The sequence below is a fragment of the Mycteria americana genome, chromosome 16 (genome assembly GCF_035582795.1).
Source record: "Mycteria americana isolate JAX WOST 10 ecotype Jacksonville Zoo and Gardens chromosome 16, USCA_MyAme_1.0, whole genome shotgun sequence".
NCBI lineage: Eukaryota > Metazoa > Chordata > Aves > Ciconiiformes > Ciconiidae > Mycteria > Mycteria americana.
The window spans coordinates 11550848-11569725 of NC_134380.1; the positions used below are offsets into that span (position 1 = coordinate 11550848).

The 18878-nt window shown below is 54.6% G+C and overlaps 2 protein-coding genes across 4 annotated transcripts; both read right to left on the bottom strand.

The window, feature by feature from the left end:
- Positions 1 to 2173: 2173 nt before the first annotated feature.
- Positions 2174 to 18671, bottom strand: FAM20A (FAM20A golgi associated secretory pathway pseudokinase). Of its 3 annotated transcripts, XM_075519172.1 has the most exons (12): positions 18269 to 18671; positions 12175 to 12359; positions 11638 to 11688; positions 11078 to 11156; positions 9787 to 9879; positions 8114 to 8229; positions 7849 to 7947; positions 7498 to 7678; positions 7065 to 7174; positions 6615 to 6696; positions 6472 to 6531; positions 4111 to 4423 (listed from the first exon to the last, which is right to left on the bottom strand). In XM_075519172.1, exons 1-12 carry the CDS (start codon positions 18574 to 18576, stop codon positions 4153 to 4155), a joined length of 1635 nt encoding a protein of 544 aa, XP_075375287.1. In that variant the 5' UTR covers positions 18577 to 18671; the 3' UTR covers positions 4111 to 4152. The 3 variants fall into 3 exon arrangements, with proteins under 3 accessions (XP_075375290.1, XP_075375287.1, XP_075375288.1); XM_075519175.1 differs by lacking the exons at positions 4111 to 4423; positions 7849 to 7947 and adding an exon at positions 2174 to 3316 and having other exon boundaries at positions 18269 to 18669; XM_075519173.1 differs by lacking the exon at positions 7849 to 7947 and having other exon boundaries at positions 18269 to 18670.
- Positions 13056 to 18057, bottom strand: LOC142417839 (uncharacterized). The gene is made up of 3 exons (XM_075518931.1): positions 17928 to 18057; positions 16194 to 17685; positions 13056 to 15659 (listed from the first exon to the last, which is right to left on the bottom strand). Exons 1-2 carry the CDS (start codon positions 18055 to 18057, stop codon positions 16667 to 16669), a joined length of 1149 nt encoding a protein of 382 aa, XP_075375046.1. The 3' UTR covers positions 13056 to 15659; positions 16194 to 16666.
- Positions 18672 to 18878: the final 207 nt, after the last annotated feature.

Genomic DNA, 18878 nt, shown 5'->3' on the forward strand with positions numbered 1-18878 from the left:
ACTGTATGTGCTAATATATTATATTATATTCCTTTTGTTATAGATTGTCCTAATGGCAGGTAAAGCAATAAAATGATTTAAATTCTTAAATGCAATCAGTCTCTTTTTTTTTTTTTCCCCTCCCATCCCTATATTGTGTTTTCCTTTGGCCTTAGAGCGTACGTTATTTATGAGATGGTAGAAACGGAGAAGCTTAATGTATTAGCTTTGTGTTAACTCTGGAGGCTTGAGTTCAAGTCCTAGCTTACAGCACAACTGAACCTTCCCCTCCGGAGCCTGTGGGAGAGCTTGGTCTCCACGAGCCAACCTGTGCCTATGAGCCAGGAGCTTCTCTGGAGTTCTGGCACTGGGTGCACATGACCGCTTTTGAAGTGAGAAGGTACCTGCGTCTTGCTTGAGTGTCTCTTAGCAACTCGTGCTGCTTTGATCTCTTGTTAAGGTTGTTAATTCCCAGCCTAGCCACTATTACTGGAGCTCCTAAGCTTCTATAAGTTGTCCGCTCCCATCTATGCATACCCTTAATGAAAGTTTTGAACACACGATGATTCATTGTGAATGAGTTCTGGTGGACAGACAGCAAGAAATAGAAGAGGGGGATTTTCACACTATGATGAAGTAGGAAAAAGTTTGAAGAGTGATGACCTGAAGTGGCTCAAACTGTTGGATGTTTTACATCCAGCTCTGAGAAAGCTCTCGCCCAACTTTGAAGATACATTAAAAAGCCACCATGTAAAGGAGAATAAAAATAAGCAGAAAGCCACCTTGCAACCCGTTAGTGTACCAGCCATTTAAATATCCGTGGGTTTGTTTCCTTCATCCTGCCCTCTCTTTCCCCATGCCCTTGACAAAAAAAAAAGCTGAAAACTTACCTAAAATGAAACTTTATAAGGGTGGAAGTGGAAATTTTAAATTTACTTTTAAACTTATCTTCTGTTGCCATGTTCTTCCTGTTCAAGCAGCCAACAGTAACCATTCCATGACACCGACCAAATTAATTTTGGGCTTGTCATGTGTGGTAAGTGCATGAAAAGTCGCCGGTAGAGGGGGATGCAACATTGGGAATACAGCATCCTGTACTGCAATAACCGCCGCACCACGCCGAGAGTGAGTTAAATCCTTTTATTTTCATCTATTCTCTGTCCACAAGAGTAAAAAGGTCTGTAAGCCCACCAACATCAGGAATTCTTTTGTTTGATTGAGACTGTCTAAAACCTTGCTTTTGTGAAAGCTGGAAGTGGAGGGACATGGCTGAATCACAAATCGGAAGAGACTAAAGGAGTGTGGTGCAGGTTGGTTTTTTTGGTTGTGGGGGTTTTTTTTTGGTTAGTTGGGTTTGTGTGGGGTTTTTTGCTAACCTTTGTGGCTTCAGAATATTGGACGAATCTCTTTGCTAAGTAGAAACACTCCAAACTTCCCCATAGAAATAAATAGAATAGGCACCTGTAGGGACATACTCAAATTACAACTACAGTCTCTTCTGTAGCTTTACAGTGTGGAGACAGGTGTATTGTAGAATTATTGTGGCGTTGAATTAAATGTCAGCACAGTCCCCTGTGGCCAAACAAGCTTTGTTTCTTCCTTGCATGATCCAGGCACTTACTGCCAGCGTCACTGAGATCCCTTTGGGTCGGGCAAAATTCCAGCCCATGAGAAAACGAACCGGTGGTAGGTGCAGCAGCTTGCTGAGAAGTTGTTAACAACTGTGCCGGACAACATTTGTACTAGGGTTTTAGGATTCTGCTCTGAAAGTTCTGCAGTGCTGTTTAACTTAAAGGTTAGTTTAGAATGAGCTTCTAGTAGATTGGTTGTGGTGTTTTGTCTTGTGTTTTTTTTTTTTTTTTCCCCTTAAGGATGATAAATTATCAACAAAGTTCTCAACTACTTTCCCTAGGCTGCCAAAAAGCTCAGTGCAATTGTTCTTGAACAGTTAAAGGAAAAAGCTGTTAGAGAGCTTCAGTAACCAAACCATTCTTAAGCCTCGTCCTTGAGAGGCAAGGGGAAAACTACAAATTAAAAGATCTCCAAAAACTCCCCACTTTTTTTTTTCTTTTTTTGGTCTCCAGTTCCTACTGCATCTCTTCAAAATGCACAGAGGTGGTGGTGGAGGGGTGTGTGTGTACCATTTCTGTTTTCCAGGGACTTCTGAGAACTTAAATGATTTTAAAGCTACGAGGAGCGAGAAGATGACCTGAGATAGATCCCCCCACTTTGGCAAAATATTTTCACCAGAAGTGGGTGGCTTCTTGAATTGTAAATACAGTCCTATGCCTCTGAGCAGTTTGGTTTATTTTGTTTTTTTCCCTTGGGGTCAAAGGCAACACATACCTGCCTTTCTCTTATAACCCAGACTGGCTTTTCCACCCATGAGGCAGGTAAAAGTAGGAGTGGTTTTACTGCCCTGTGAGGCAGTGGGCTTTTGAGCAACATGCACAGATCAAAGTGGAGTGAGTTGATCACTCCTGAAGAGACCAAGAGGCAACGGACAGGCTTGATGGTGAATACTGTGCAGATGCTCTTCAGTCTGACCATGCTGCATCAATGTGCTATCTTGTCTCAGTGGCAGGTACTGCCCTTGTGAAGTAAGATTGCTCTTTTCTCAAATAACACAGTCCTGATTACAGAACAGAGACTTAATAAGAGGAAAATGCTCTTGGCATTTCTTTATTCAAGCCTCATCCTTGGATCTAATTTGTGTCCTTCACTAGCAAGACCGAGATCCCGCGCAGGTTGAGCAAACCAATGGCCGTGTGTTCCCCTGCCTCCCAAGGGCACGATCAGCTACAGAACAGGAGATCACTGCTTTTCCACCAGAGAGCTGGTGTTCAGGGTGTAAAGGTCTGCTGCAGTCAGACCACAACTTACCAACACGCTGGCCAAGCACAGCAGCTTTGGCTGAGTACCCAGCATAGAAGCCCAGTCTGATTCTTGAAGATCTTCTGAAGAGTTTCCCCCTCCCAGTCTCTGCAAACGTTTGTAGATGGAAATTACCAGCTATTAAAACACTTGCCTTGCAGGGGTTTTCCCCACCTCTGAGCCTGAGTTAAGGACTGTTTAAGTGGTCAGCTTCACTCTCTCAGACGCAGGAGCCTCGGGCTGTGTGGTGTCGTTGGCCACCACCTTGGCTTCTCCGTACGTGTCTATGCATTTCCTCACAGCTTTCAGGATAAGCTGTAACCGTCTGTCTAAAGCCAAGAGATGGGGTTCGGTGAGGACAGGTGCCAGGCGGTCCTGCAGGAGGGATTCCCTCATCACGTCGCTGAGCCGATATTCGGGCTCAGCCAAGAGCTGGAGTCGTAATAACGTTGTCCTCTTTATTCTGGAAAAAAAGAAATCGGACATCTTAATGCAAAATTCTTGCTGCATCCTAGCAAGAACCAGCTCTCTGAGCCCCTTGGTAGTAGGGGAAGGAGGGAGGGTAGAGATGGGTGAAGATTTGACAAAGAACTTTGGAACACAAGCTTTCCCTTTCTGAAGAAAATGAAAATTTTTGCAGGAACCTCTTCTTCCTTTGTTTTTCCAGACTGCAGAGTATTTGTACTGCAGATTTCTATCATCAGAGAGAAAAACATGATAGAAGTTCTCGGTAATGAGTGTTTTTCCTCTGAGTCAGAGATGACCCAGTTCCCCAGATTACTGCAGGGTGGTGCCATGTTCCCAAGGATGACATTTATGGGGTGAGGGCAGAGGGGGAGGTAAAACGAAGAGGCATGAACGAGAAAAAAATCTTCTGTCAAAACTCTGAGCAAAAAGAGGGAATATTTCCTGGAACTGATTTAACTGTGACTTTTTACCTTAAGAAGTACTGAGATTTAAATATTATTTCCCTTTGACAGAAAGTGGGATGAAAAGCTATAATCTTGGAACATTTCTGGGAACGGAACAGAGTATTCTGAAATCATTTGTTTAATCATCAGCAAAAGCATTTTGACTTCAGCATCTCTAATACTGAAATTAATCAGTGGTTTTAATTATTGCCCTTTAAATTTTGGAAACGAAGCAGTCCGTGGAGCCATTCCCATTTAACTGAGCCAGAATTTTCAGATGGAAAAAGGTGTAGTCAGAAACATTTTAACCAGCTCCAGAATTTGCCTTTGTATGCCTGTTATTTACCCAGGGCATCGATCAGGAACAGTGATCTGGCTCTCTGTAACTCTAATAGGTGACATGCTGGTCGGATGCCAGGGGAAAGGCTTGCTGCTGCTGCTGCGCCTGGCCGAGCAGTGGCTGAATGGCACCAGGAGCTCGCAGTGCCCTGGAGCAGCCAAGGTTGTGTGTCTTTGGCCAGTGGTGCCTGTCGCACTGCACAAGGGAGGGAGAAAGGTGCTGCGACCGGCTGCCTCCTGCACAGTGCTGGCACCGGGGCAGGCGACTTAAACTGTGGCTTTTGTCCTGGCTGCCCGCTGCCAGGCTTGCATTAATATTCCTGGAAAAAAAAAAAAAAAAATTGGTTGATCAAGTGCTAAGGCTGGCAATGAGGCTTTAAATCGCTGCCGGAGCATGGCTGTGAGGTTCTGCTGCTGCTGCCAGAGAAAGCCTCATACAGAGCGGATGCGAACTGCAGCAAACGAGCGTGCGTGCGCTCTCCTCCTAGGCAAGGGGTGACTCTGAGGAGCTGCTGTGGGTAAACACCAGCTGTGTTTGCTCTGGTCCGAGCAGCGATGGGGCTTGGAGGTGGAGAATGGGATAGTCTGACCCCTTGGAGAAAGGCTTATTTAATGCTGTCACAGTTACGTAAGAAACAGGCGGAATGTGGAAAGGAGCGTGAGATGGAAATCCTGCCACCGGCCCTGCTCTTCTCCCACAGGGCAGTTGTAACCCTACTGTTGTACTGAATTGTTGAAGATTTGACCCAGAGCCTTCTAGGGGCTTCATCAGCCAAGAAGATACACCAGCCAGGTTAACTGGGGGCTGTTTTCGGGCCTCTCTCTGCCTTGTTGAGGGTTTTGACCCTTTCAGGAAAAGAACCATCTCTTACTGCGTGGCTGTATTTGTGCCATTTACTGTACTTGGAGCAAGGCTGGGAGAGGAGAGCAGCAGACTTCAACATGTGGGACAAGGGCTGGTGTGGGAGCTGTGAAAGGTAGCTAAAAATACGAGAAGACTTAAATTTGCTGGAAGACAGAGAAGAACTCAGCTGGGAACGAGATGAACGGGTTTAACAGGGAAGGAAGCAGCCTGTTATTCTCCATCCCCGTGGTCTGAGTGGTCCCTCTTGTCTGGAGGGGCTGGAGGACTTTGCTCCTGCTTAGGTGTGCGTGGCTCGACTTCACGTAGGAACAAGGAGGTGACTCAGTGGGCTGAGTCCAGCTAGTTGGTCAGGACAGGCTGCAACCTGTGGCCTCTGTACTTACTCAGAGAAACCTTTTTATTTCCTTTCCAAGTGTTTTTAGATGCTCCTCCACTCCAAATGGATCGGTTTTGTGGGAAATGAAGTTTTGTGTGTCTCCCTCGGGCAGCATGTGTTGCCTTTATGCTGTTCTTGGCCCTAGTTGGCTTATTACAAGGTGTGACTTGCAGGTCTTCTTACCACTGTCTTTTACAAGGTGAACTAAACTAAGAAGAGCTTCTGGGAGGTGGATCTGGAAGAACAGGAAGGATCTGACCTGTGGATCTTACTGTATACAGGTCAAATTAAGAGGCAGAGTTAATTTAAACCGCACAAAATAGGAGTTTCAGAGAAGGATTCACTGCAAGCCTGCAATTATAAATGAAAAAGACTCACTGGGTGCAAATAACAGTTCTTAAAATTCGATCCAGTAATACAAGCGTATGGGGAGAGAGTGCAGTTAACACCCCGAGGCTGAGATGGAGCAGGTACAGCGAGGAAATGGGTTAGGCATCTCCTAAAGAGAAACCACAGGGAAGAGCAGCTTTTTCTGTCTCTTAAATTTAACTTTCAGCTGATGATTTATGTGAATTAATAAAGGGAGAAGATAGGATTCAAACAGTAAAATTTATGAGCTTCTGCTTAATGCCACGGGAAGAAGAAACCTGATTAGCTGTATCGCAGTTCTACCAGGCTTTTGGATGGAGATTTCTGAGCTTCACGTCAGATGAATGGGGCTGATCGCACCTCATCTCGATGGGCTGGGAAATGCTAGGAGACACTTCTGGAAGGGTTTGATCCAATGAACAGTGTGTCTCCTGGTCTGTCGGTGAAAGCTTTTACGCTTGCAAGGCCTTTTAGCTTCAACGGGGAAGGACAGTTTTATGACACCGTAGCAGGCTGCAGCACAACAGAGCTTCATACTCTACTGATATAAAAGCTTAATCCCTGTTTCAGGGACAACTCGTGATTCCCGTGCTCCAGTGTCTGGCCTGCCGCCTTGGCTGGGATCAGCAGGGGGTCTCTCCATCTCTCCATCCTGCTGGATGGAGCCAGGCCTGGGTGACTTCCATCAGCAAGCGCTGCCAGTGCCTTACGGTGGGAACGCGAACGTGTCTGGGAAGGAAGATGAAGCTGGCACTTACGTGCAACACTGGGAGAGCGGGGCCAGGATGGAGGTTTCATCATGGGAATGCCGCCCGAACCTGGGGGGGTAAGCAGAGAGTGCAGAGCCTCAGTGCCTGTCCTCCCCCTTCCCCACCTCCCCCACGTCCTCCCCCAGCCTCACCCTCTGGCGTTGTCCAGATGTAAGAGGAAGCCGTCATCCCCAAACTTGGTGAACATTTCGTAGTGGTGGCGGTCCATGTTCCCTGGTAAAGGGCAGACAGAGGAACAGAGTTTCCCTTGCACGTGACCAAGTAATTTTCTGAACTATCCTACGTTTTCTTTCAGGTCTGCATGAAATACTTATTGCCTCGCTGGAAGTGTCTAAGAAGTGTCTAAGATGCTCAGAGCTGCTGCTTTCATCTTGCTGGACCCCCTGGGGAGTGGGCTGGGGTGGGCCTGGGGGCTGCCCCTCGCCCGCACAGCAGGAAGGGTTGTGCTGGCTGGGGGGAGACAGCGTGGCTCTGGAGCAGACGGGATGGCTTTGAGAAACACCATGGCGTGGGAGGGCAGACAGACTGCTGCTGAAGGCCCTCATGGAAGGAGGGAACGTTATTTCCCCCCTTCATCATACCTATTAGGAAGTCAAATATGGCCATGTCAATGATGTTAAGCAGCCGGTTGCCACTGCTGTAGGGGTAGATCTCCCTCACCGTGTTGCAGTAGAGCGGATTCACTTCCCACCTGCAGGAGATGGAGGAGAAGGGGGAGATGCACTCAGAAGTTGCTGCTGCCGTGTGCCAACAGCACCCCAAAGCCGGTCTCCCGTGTGGAGATGGAGAGGAGGAGGACTTAAATCTCTCTCCTTGCGCGTGGCAGGAGACTGGAAGTCAAATGCAGTCAATGCCCAGGCATTAAGAGTTATTAGACTAATTGCAGGCAATCTCTGAACCCTGGCCTTCCTTTGCCTGGATGTACAATTTCTGTACGTATGTCTGAGTGTCTGTACCCTTCCCGCGTGCTCCCTGCAATGCAGATACGGCAAGCAGCATCATTTACCCACTTACTCCTCTTTTCCATCAAACGAGTAGGACCGGATCCACGGGTTTGGGATGGAGAGACGTGGTGCCAGGTTGAGGGACGGCAGGAAGGCGGAGAGGGACCCTTCCAGGAGGTGAGGGTTCCCACACACCGCGTACTCAGTCTTGCACATGTACGGGCACTTGGCAAAGAAGCACACGTTGCTGGCTGGGAGAAGAGAGAGGAGAACTGGGGAAAGGAGCTATGATCTGCAGGAGGCTGCAAGGTAGCCTAGACTGGCCTCTTCTGCATCCCGTGGCGGTGACTGCGTATACTGTGGCATATGTAATCACGTCATGGATGTGAAACTGCTGTTTGGCAGGGTTGATGGAGGATACCTGGATTTTGGCTGATGGACAGACCTGATCCTGTGCTAGAGGAAAGGTTGGGGAAAATTGGGCAGGCGAGTAGATCTGGCAGATGGTTCCAGCTGGAGGCTGAGGGACACCTGTGCTGTAACCATGTCTTTGCACATCTGTTTCACCCAAGAATTTGATTTCTGCTCAACAACCCAAGGCCCCTTTTGCATGCAGACCCTGCCCTTCCACCCACCATGGACCAACATGTCTAATCCCAGCTCGCCGCAGCCAAGCGCTCGCCTACCTGGTGAGACAAAAAAGACGCTCTGCAGGATCTCATTCTTGGTGACCTCCAGGATCTCCTTGGTGACATTGATCAACCTCCCAACTGTGGGTGGCACCCTCCGGAAATCCAGGATCCTGCACAAAAGGGACAGCAGCTCAGAGCCTGCGGTGCAAAGAGACGTTACCGCACAGGACGGCCACGTGGGACGGCAGATGCTGCCCTCGTCCCTTCTGTTGGTAAACCAGGGGCCTCTTGATGACTGCACCCACATGGATTTTTTTTTTGTTTTTTCTCTCCCAGCTTCTTTCTAGAAAATAGCCAGGATCATTTTACCCTCTGGACCAAAATGCAGCGGAGTTTGGATTTTGGTATTTTAATAGCTGCTGCCTGGAACAATCTGGATGTTCTCCAGGATTCTTGTCTTTTTGCCTAACTGGTTTCTCCCATCCCCTTGCATGCGAGCTGGGTCCTTCAGGAGGCAGAACAGGCCTGCAGGCCCTTCTACGATGTTGGGTTTGACAACACCGAAAAGATGCGTTGAACCTGGTACACCATGGCTGAGACAGCGGGAGGTGAGGAGGGATCACCCCACTCGGAGGCACTCATGCCCAGCTGATTAATCCCTAATATTCTTAAAAAAAATCAGGGCCTGGGGCAGGCAGGCATTCATGTCAGTGAATGGAAAGCCGCTGTTGATTGCTGAGTCAGTAACACGGGGTGAACCGGCTAATGCTGTGCTTTGCTCCTTGGATAATGCCCTCTGCTTCTGAGAATCAGGCACAAAACAGGATTTAGCCTATTACTTATTGAGCAATGTTTAAAGAAAAAAAAAAAATTTCTTTCATCTAGCATCTTTCAGCTCTAAAAACCACAAAGCACTTCAGAAAAGCAGTCCGGCCTCATTTTTCTGGCAGTGGAGCTGGGCTGCAGAGAGGCAAGCTGATGGTAGCCGAGTCAAGCAGAGTCACTGCGGTGATGTAGGGGCAGAGCTGGAAAGGGAACTCGGCTCTCTTCATTCCCTCACTCAGAGTTTGAGCTACGGGACTTACCCTCCCGTCCTGCTTCTGAGTTGGGTTTGGGAACTGGAGATCCCCATCCACAATCATCATCAGGGATCGCTTCCCCGTGATGTTCAACACTCAGCCCGCTGAGGGGAAGAAGGCTGCTGCCCTCCTCTTCTAATAAGGGTATTTTTGATTTTATTAAATACAAAGCCTGATGGAAAGGGGTGTCAGGTTAATTGCTCGTTAGCTGCGGGCTTGAAACTGCTCAGGGCAGTTTATCTCAATCCAAAACACGCCTTGATTGCTGATTGAGCGTGTGACTCCCGCACCGGGAGGGGATCCAGGCTGCGCCCAGAGCTCATCTTTGCACTTCGACGCATGGGAGGGACCATGTGCATGTGGCCGTGTGACAAATACCTGACCCATTTGCAACTGGGACTTCATCTGCCAGCCTGTTCCTGTGCAGGGGCCGAGGCAAAGCTGACTCCTGGGCTTCGGACGAGAGCCGGAGCCACCCCATCCGCAAGTAATGCAGCAGCTCCCAAAAGGGTGCTGCAAAGCAATTGCTTATCTAAGGCCAAGCAGCTCTGCGGGACCCAGCGTGGCTTTTCTCGTGCCCAAGCTCTCTGTGGGCAGAGGACTGGGCGGTGGCAGCTGGGGGAGGCAGGGGCTGCGGCAGGCCCCTACCTGTCCAGGTGGAAGGCGGCGATCTCGGCGTTGTGCCGCTGGAAGTCAACGAAGTAGAAAAAGTCCTCGGGCGTCTCTTCCTCGCGTTTCTGCCTGGGAGAGATCAAGGGGGTTAACCTAACGGGGCAGGGCAGGCAGGCACCAGCGCGGGCAGCAGAGCGGTGGCACAAGGACAGTGCGTGCTCGGGGACAGCCGGCGTGTGGCCACGCTGGTCCCTGGGCCACCGGGCAGAGCTGCAGTACCTGGTGCCCCGGCCAGGACCCAAAGTGCCCGGTGCTGGGCTGGGACCAACCCGCTGTGCCAGGGAGCAGCACTTGTGCCCTGTCTCGGTGCCGGGTGGGCGAGGGAGGCAGAAGGGCTGACTGGGCTTTGAAACCTTTTGTGCCAGAGTTTAGACCCACTTAGGACAGCGTTTTGAGTGGGTATAACGTCAGGGGATGCTAGAGGCCGTGCTGCCCTTCTGATGTCCCCGGGGGGAGAGAAGAGCTCAGGTTTGATGCTCTCATATCCCTGAGATGGGAACACCAGCTTATTTAATTTCATTTTCCGGCTGTCACACAGTGCCCCAGTATGTGTAGCGTGTGAATTTGCACACTAAGGCTCCCAAGCAGTCATGTATCGCAGGAAAGCCCACAGGCATTGCTGAGCTCTCCTGGCTCAGCTGAGTGCACGGACGCTTTCCTTCCCCTCCCGGACCCTGGGCGGAGGTGGATGGAACCGACAGGAGAGGAGCTGGCTGCTTTCCGGATGAGCAAACCACCGCAGTCGGTGTGCTGCTAGCTGCCCTGCCTGTGCACAGAAAGGAAAGTGAGGGAGAATAAATGTGAAGAGTCCCAAGGGGCTAGAAATAAGTGCAGAAGCAATTTAATACTCCTGCTTGAGGTGACGGGGACTGATGGCCATTTCTTGGAAATACTCCAGGGAATCCAAGGAGAAACAAGGTAAAACACAAAGTCACCTGGGGAAGAGGAAGAAATGGGCAGTCCCTAACAGCAAAGTGCCCCAAGGTCCTTCACCGCCTGGCATCTACGAACCGAGAAATTTCCAACGTCAATAAGCAGTGTGGGAACACCGGTGTTTATCCGCGTGCAGCTCTGGGCCGGTGCAAGCAGCCGATAATAGTTAAACCTTTTCAGCTGTCAAGGCAGCTGAGCGCAGGAGAGGAAAGACGCGGCTGTGGTGTGCCTGTCCTTGCCGAGGATGCTCGCACCCCTCGCTGCGGGGCTCCTCGGTTCGTGGCTACGCGGGGCGGCGGGGGGCTCGGGGGGGGGCTCTGCCGGCATGCCTTACCTCATGGGCTTGAACATGGCTTTCCCAAAATCCTGGAACCTGAGGACCAGCTTCAGGTGCACGCCGCTGGGCTTCACGACTTGGGGAGGAAACGGGACGTTAGCCGCCTGCAAAGCCTCCCCGGTGCACGGTGAAGCACCGGTTACATGCACCGGCACAATTTGGCTTTCCACCCCGGTGAGTGCATCCCATTGCTCCTTCCAGCTGCTCCCCTCTGCTTGGGTGCTTCTCCCCTCTGCTTCTGCAGTTAGTGTTCCTCTCTCTCCCTCTCCCCTGTGCCATAGAGGAGATTTCCCTCCAGCACTTCTCCCAACAGCGATTCGTTATGTCCTCTTGGGGACCTTTTCCTCCCCCCAGTAGAAACCAGTGGTGTACTGGTGTCCTGGCACCCACATCCCAGCCTCTGCTGGGGTGGCAGGGTTTAACTGGAGGGAGGAGGGCCTGCCATTGCCTGGCTTTACGTTTCCCTTGCTGAGGTTAGGATGGAGGAGCTGGGGATCGGGGCCAGCTGAAGCGATGGCGTGCAGGGGGAGCGCGGGGACCCAAAGCATCGCACTCACTTTGGCTGCAGTCGCAGGCTCCCAGCAGCGCTTTCTCGTCCTGGCTGTAGTCTGCAAGGGCAGGAGGAGCGGTGAGACCCTGCTGGGCTCCGTCTCTTGCTGCCGACCCCCGTCCCAGCATGGGGCATGCAGGGGGGCACTGCCTGCCTGTCCCTGCCTGTCCCTGCCTGCCCGTGCTGCCCCAGCCTGGCAGCCCCGCTACCATCGGTGCACAGCGAGGGGTGCGGTCTCCTCGGGGGGGGGGGCTGAGGCAGCCTGTCGGGATTACATTGCTGTGCAACGGGTCCCCGGCATGGCTGGCACCAAAAAACGCTGCATCAAGGGCTACAGCCAAGTCCTTCCTCCCATCTCGAGGTAAGGGCACGGCAACTGCACAGCACAAAACCTGCCGGGAAGCCGGCACGGGCCTCGGGGCTTCCTCTGGCGAGCGACAGCCCCTGCCTTGTTTGCAGAAGCGACCTGGGGGGGCTGGAGCCCCCCGGCCCCGTGCAGCTCCCAACGGCCCCGTCCCCATCCCCACGGCAGGAGGGTGCTTACCGGCACTGATAGTGGTGAAGTCTTGCATGTCGCGGAGGAGCCTGTTGACGGTGGGGCTGGAGCGCGGGTAGAGCCCGTCCCGGCTGATGCCCAGGTGGAACTGGAGCCAGCTGGCCTCCGGCCGGAGCGGCAGCGGGGCCGCCGGGGAGGTTAGGTTCAGCTCCTCCCTGTAAAGCTTGTGTCGCCTGGAAGAGAGCGGTTACGGGGTGATGAGGATGAGCCCCGGGATGGAAACCCTTACTGCTCCGAGCCCAGAGGCTGTTGGGGAGCGGGGAGGGTGCTGGGGAGCAGAGCCGGGGGGCATGGGGTGGATAAGGACTTTGGGTGCTACCCGAGGGGAAACTGAGGCGGGGAGCGATGACTGAAATGGTCAAAGGTCTCACAAATTGTGCCGCCGTCTTCCCTCTGCAAAGCCCTGGGAAAGCAGCCCCGAGCAGGAACACAAGGGGCTCTGTTGTCGTCTCCTCACCCCATCAGGACCGGGAGGGGTGTCAGGGCACAGCTGGAGCTAAACCGCATCTCCAGCAACACAAGAGCTGGCCTATGTGATGGATGAAGTGCTTCCTGGAGGGACTGCAGGCTCCAGGCCAGACTCGGGGAGGGGATGTGATGTGACAGCGGGTAACGTGGGTCTTAACTGCTCAGTGAGGTGTCTGGAGAGCCCAGGAGAACAGCAGGGTCTTGTCCGAGTGAGCCCCCGCAGAGGACTTTCTTTACGGTCATTATATCTCTTGACAGTTTTTTCCTGAAGCCAGAGGTCCCAGACAGGGGAAAAAAAATTAACCAAGTTAGAGCCACAAATTGTCTCTGTGACCAGATTCACAGCCCTCGGTCCAGCGAGCAGGGATGCGGTGAGGCTGTCTGGCAGCGTCCTGCCCATCTCCTCTTAAAATCAAGGTTGAACCCAGCCTTTTTTGGTCGATGCGGAGCCAAACAGGCTTCCCAGGTCCAATAATAACCCGAAGACATCTCCCCACTCAATCAGCATTTTCCTCGACCTTGAGACCTCCGCGGCAGGGACCCACGCTTTGCTAAACTGCAATCGACAGGTCACTTATTCCACCCGGCGGAGGGCAGAGCGTTAGTTTCTCATTAACACCGGCCAAGCCATGTACGGAGTAGCCGGTCCTGATAAAGGGAAAACGAAGTTCAGTTTGCACTGAAAGTGCCAAGATACATCCGTGAAAGAAAACAGGAGCTGGGGGCTGATAACGAGTGGGGCATTAACCAAGGCTGGGATGGAGCGGCTGGCACGCGCCTCGCTAGACCCAATCCAGACCCTTAGCAAAACACGCTCTGGGAAACACAAAAGATGAAAAGTGACTTTTCCCTGCCCGCCTTTAGTTTTTCCTAATTTTTCCTATTTTTTTAGGTTTTTCCCAATGCAAGCAAAACTAAAAGTGGCGAGGAGAGGGAGGCCGGATGCCCACGCTTTTCAAGCTCAGCGGGAGAGGGGAGCGTGCCGTGGGCTCTGCCGGAGTTTGCCGTGCTGCATGGCTCACGGTGGTGGCTGCAGCAAGCGGGTGCTGACTGAGCACCGAGGCACTTATCAGCCAAGAAGCTGGCACTGGCAGCTGGAAAGGGCTCTGCCTCATGGGTATTGCTGGTTTTTTTCTTCAAACCAGCAGGAAAGCAATGGGTTTTGGTTGGGGTTTTTTTTCCATCATCCTTCTCCATCCAAGCAGGCTAAACGCTGTGGTTAGTCCAGTCTGACCATGAGCAAAGGATGAACCCTCCTGAGGGTGAGGGACACGTTTCGGTAACGCCCTGGGAGAAATCTAGGAAACGGAGCGACAGGGCATATCTGCAGGTCAGAGCAGCCCGTTCCCTCTCCCAGTTTGTTTGCCTTTCAGCTGGATCAGGTCGGCCACAGTGCCAAGTCCCCGTGCGCGTGGTCAGCAATAAGGGTGTCGGAGCGTTTCTCCGTTGATCTGGTTTAGCAGGAAGCTCGGGTGATCTGCAGCCCAGCGCCCGAGGGGAGGAGGGTGTGCTGCTGGTGGGGGTCTCGCCTGGCCCCACGCCAGCCGCTCTGCAGGGACAGGGCTTTTTGGGGACATCTCTTTGCTCAGGCCATCTGCAAAGGAGGCAGAAGCTCTTCCCGAGCTGGGAGGAGGCGGACACGGGAGCATGCTAAGACTCGTCGGTGGGTTTTGCTGGCAGGCTGTGCACGAGGACGCGGTCCTGGGATGCTGTCGGCTCCGGTGGATGTGCCTCGACCTTCCAGCGTGCTGCCGTGCACCAGGTCTCGCGTGAGCAAGCCTTTGAGGCACAACCTTAATGCCCCACCATGGCCAGGGACAATAAAGCCCCCAGTGTAATTTAGAAGAATGACTCAGGATTTTTCCCTAGGGAAGCTGCCCAAATATTTTACCATATTTGCTCTCCTGCCTCCCATACACACAGGCTGTTCCTCCCCCTGGGGTGGCAGTGAGCAATAGATTACTGATGGGGAAAAAAATGCAGCGGTTACGCAAGGGGAGACAGTTCCCAGCCAGCGGCTGCTTCCCAGCCCAGCACCCACATGGTCCCTGCCCCGGGTGAGCTGCTGCAGGGCCAGTGAGTCCCTTTCCAGCCTTTAAACCAAAATACAGCTCCCTCTGCTTCCCCGTTTCCTTCAGGATTCCTGAAATATTTCCCTGAAAGAACAGAGCTCTGCAAAAGACATAATGATATAAAAACCGGGTGCATTTCTAACTTGCTATAAATAGCCCCGGGGTTGCCCCAGCTCTCTGCTCAGCCAGCTTGCTGCTGGGCTGCGAGGGGCACAGCGTGGGGTGATGCTGGGCACAGGCCACCGGTGTCTGCTCGCCCCACGCCTCCCCCGGCACCGAGCTGGTTACAGAGTTTGGGGTTTTGAAGCTGCTCCTTCAAGGATAAAAATAAGCTCCGGAGTTTTTGAGGGTTTTTTTTTTTTGGTTTTGAAGAGGTGTGGATGGTTTTTTTGCTGTTTCCTTCCTGCATCCCCATCAGTCTCTCCAGCTGGTTCTGTATCCTGCAATCAAAGTCCCGGTCCTGATTGAAGTGTCGGAGAAAAGCACGGTGATGGGCAGCAGCCAGCACGCAATGAGCACTGCGGAGGTAGGAGACGCGTTGCTGTGCTCCCCTGGCCGTGGGTATCCGAAATGGGCTGTATCCTGGGGCCACTCCATGAGCTGGCAGAGAGCCCCAGTACAGCTGATGTCCATCTGGCCGCTGAAATGAAGACAGGCATGCTGTGCTGTAGGTACAGGGTTAAGCTACAGCTTGTTCCACTCACGAGGAGCATCCTGCCACTCCGAAAGCTGCTTTGCCAACAGTCAGACCTACGCGTGACGCAGAAACGTGCCCTGTCGCCCAGTCAAGCCGAGGAGGAGATGGCCCATGGACACTCAGCTCTGACCCTCTTCTGCCTGGTAGTGGATGTGGTCACACCTCGGTGAGAGCTGGTGTGGACCTTGCTCCCGCAGCACCATCTTCAGTCCTCAACAGCAGCAGCTTTGCTAAACCTACGGATTGGGAGAGAAAGCCATGGGTTCCTGGGTCCCGCAGAGGACACGGCCCTTCGCTCTCAGCAAACACAGGGACAGCTCTTTCACTGACCACGCTGGGGAGGGTACGGGCTCTGCAGCGCGTTCTAGTTCTAGTGAGGCAGAAATTCCTCCATGCCCACAGCAAATTAATGGTCTTATGAAACACATCAACCCTGGCAAGTGCCGTCTTATTATATATTCAATTTGCAGCGTCAACGGCAGGAGAGGTTGTGTGTCACCTCGGCCTGTGCGTGCTCTCTGAAGGCTTTACCCGCTTATGAGCACCATATATTTTATTTCAAAGTGACTGAGGAATAATCAATACTCTGCCTCCCTTCTCCTTCCCAGAGGTGCAAAGCGAAGTCAATCAAGGGCAAACGACATCACATTTCCTCCTGGCCACATCATAACCAAACCTCAGAACAAAAGGCAACGTGCAGCCACAGCTTTGTTGCAAATAGCACGTTTAAACAAAGCAGTAAATAAAGTTGGGGAATGCAGACTTCTTACCGAACAGCCGGGGCTGTCCCGCAGGCGAGACTGGTGCGGATGTAATGCCAGTGCTGCTGCAAGCGCTCGGCACCGGGTGCTCAGGGCTTCTGGTGGTGCTCAAGAAGCCATCAAGTACGTGCCGTGACCTGCTTCGGTTCAAATCCTCCATCCGCACCGGGCTTTTGTTTGGGAAACATCCATCTTCCTACCCAAATCCTGATGTCTTGAGGAGGCATTGCTCAGCTCTGCGAAGATGCACCCAAGGGGGATCCGTGGCACTTCGGCACAGCCTGGCCGTGGCGCGTGTCCCCAGGGATACCCAAATTCACCGCCCATGGACTTCAAGCGACGTGAAGAAGGATTTGACCTGCTCCAGACCGACTTGGGCAAGGGATGAACCTTGCGGGTGCTGAACCCTGGCCAAGCACATGGGGTGGCTCCAGGCCCCAGGTGCTGCTCAGGCCACGGAGGTCATTCTTTGGTCCCTTCCGTTATCGCTTCCCATCGTTTCCTGCGAATCGCGCCTGACACCGGGACTGGGTGAGTCCCATAGAAATAAGAGGAATACGCCTCGAAGTGGAGAAAGCGGGAGCTTGGAAATCCTGCCCGTGCGGTTCAGCATAAGCACCTGGGTGGCGGGAGGAGCAGGGGCTGGGTCTGACGCTGGAAACCAAACCTGGGCAGCGGGCAAGTGCCAGGACAGGGACCTCCGAGGTGAGGTAGTCCCCAGGAGGTGCTGCCGTCCCCTTGCAGGTGGGCACTGTCCTCGTCCCGAGAAGGGGGCAGCAAGGCGACGCTGCGAGCTCATCACGCTGGGACCCTCCAGGCGGAGGCACCACAGCGACCTGCTTCGGCACCACATCACCATGGCCGCCCCTGTTGGATCCGAGTTTGTACACGAAGGAAGAAGCTGGTGGGGTGCAGGGAGGAGCTGGGGGATGCTGGAGGATGCTGGCTGTTTCCAGCTTGGACCCAGCCTTCCTGCAAGGGGAGTTACATCGGGGCTTCAGGCCCCGGGGGTGTGAAGCCTCAGTGGTCGGATTGTGCACAGGCGACCGATGCTCAGAGCTGGTGCTGAGGGTCACCGTCCCCCCCGGGGCAGGGGCCACAGGCGTTAGTGACAGTCCCACCCCAGGAGCAGGAGACGGGGGAGTTTTCCTGCAACCGTTGCTGGGGCTGGGAGAGGCAGCAAGAAGAGGGCTCTGAGCTCCGAATCCCTTTCTCTCCAAAAGTAAAAGCCTCTGCACCGTTTCTTGCAGAGAAGTCAGCAGTGGGAACAGGCGAGGGGCTGAATGGGGAGCCAGCACCCCGACACTGCTATCGTGGATCAGAGCAGACCCGTGTAATTGCTTGGAGGCAGACACCGAGACGTGCAGGGCTCTGGCCTGGGGGACTGTGGCTGCTGGAGGCCAGGGGCTCCAGTTGTCACCCCTCCTGAGGGCTGGTGGGTGCCGGGGCTGGCTCCCCTTCTGCCCCCAAGCCGAAAAGGCAATGCAGAGCAAAGGAGGCTCTTACCCCTGGGAGGACCCGGCTCGCAGGGTCTCACCCTGTGCCCCAGCAGCCGCCCTTCCCCTCCCCCGGGGATCTTACAGCAGAGCGGGAGGCACCCCAAGAAGCACCCCTCCCGGGGCTCAGCGCTGCCTGTCCACGGGGTGCTGGTTGTTGGGGGGAGGGGGGTGATGGGGAGAACAGTGGGGCAGAAAGCAGGAAGCAGGGCACAAGCCGTGCCAGGGAGGGGATGCCGGGGGGTACCCAGGGGTTGCGTGCCCAAGCAGGGGCTACTTAAGCAGGGGTGCCCGGGAGAGCCGCCCAGAAAGGGGGTGCCTGCGGGGTACCTGTGCGGGGGGTGCCCGGGAGGGGTGCCCGGAGCCAGGGTGCTCATGCAGGGGGTGCCCGGGGCGGGGGTGCCCAGGAGACTCCCGCGCAGGGGGTACCTGTGCGGGGGGTGCCCGGGGGGGTGTCCGTGCAGGGGGTGCCCGGGGCGGGGGTGCCCAGGAGACTCCCGCGCAGGGGGTACCTGTGCGGGGGCGCCCGGAGCGGGGGCGTCCGGGGCGGGGGACCGGCGCAGGGGGTGCCGTGGCGGCGGGACGCACCTGTTCCAGCGAGCCGCCTTCCGCCGGTAGTAGCGCAGGGCTTCGCGGGCGCCCAGCAGCGGCTCGGCGGGGCCCGGCGGGGCGGCGGCGCGGTACAGCGGGTGGGCGAAGAGGCGCCGCAGCGCGGAGGCGGCGCGGGCGCGGGGCGGCGGGGCGGCGGGCGCGGGGCGGCGGCGGCAGGGACAGCCCGGGGCTCCCGCCGCCAGCTCCCGCCGCGCCCGCGGCCAGAGGTGGAAGTAGAGGTCGGCCGCCAGCAGCGCCCCGAGCAGCAGCAGGACGGCCGGGCGGTCCCGGCGCGGCCCCGGCATGGCCGGCGCGGGGAACCGGGAGCCGCGGGGAGGGACAGCTCCGGGCGCGGGGAGCCGCCGCCGCCGCCGCCGCCTCCCGGGGCAGGGCGCACGGGGGAGCTCGAGCGGCGGAGCCGGGGGGTGCGGGCACCTCGGGGCGGGGACCGGGCAGGGCGCTCGGGGGCCGGGCGGGGGATGGGGGACCGGCCGGGGCGGGGGATCGGGGTTGGGGGACGCGGTGAAGGGAGCGCGGGGGTCCAGGGGAGAGGGGACCGGCTCCGGGAGGAGGCTGCCGCGGAGGCGGCGCGGGGACCGAGCCGAGC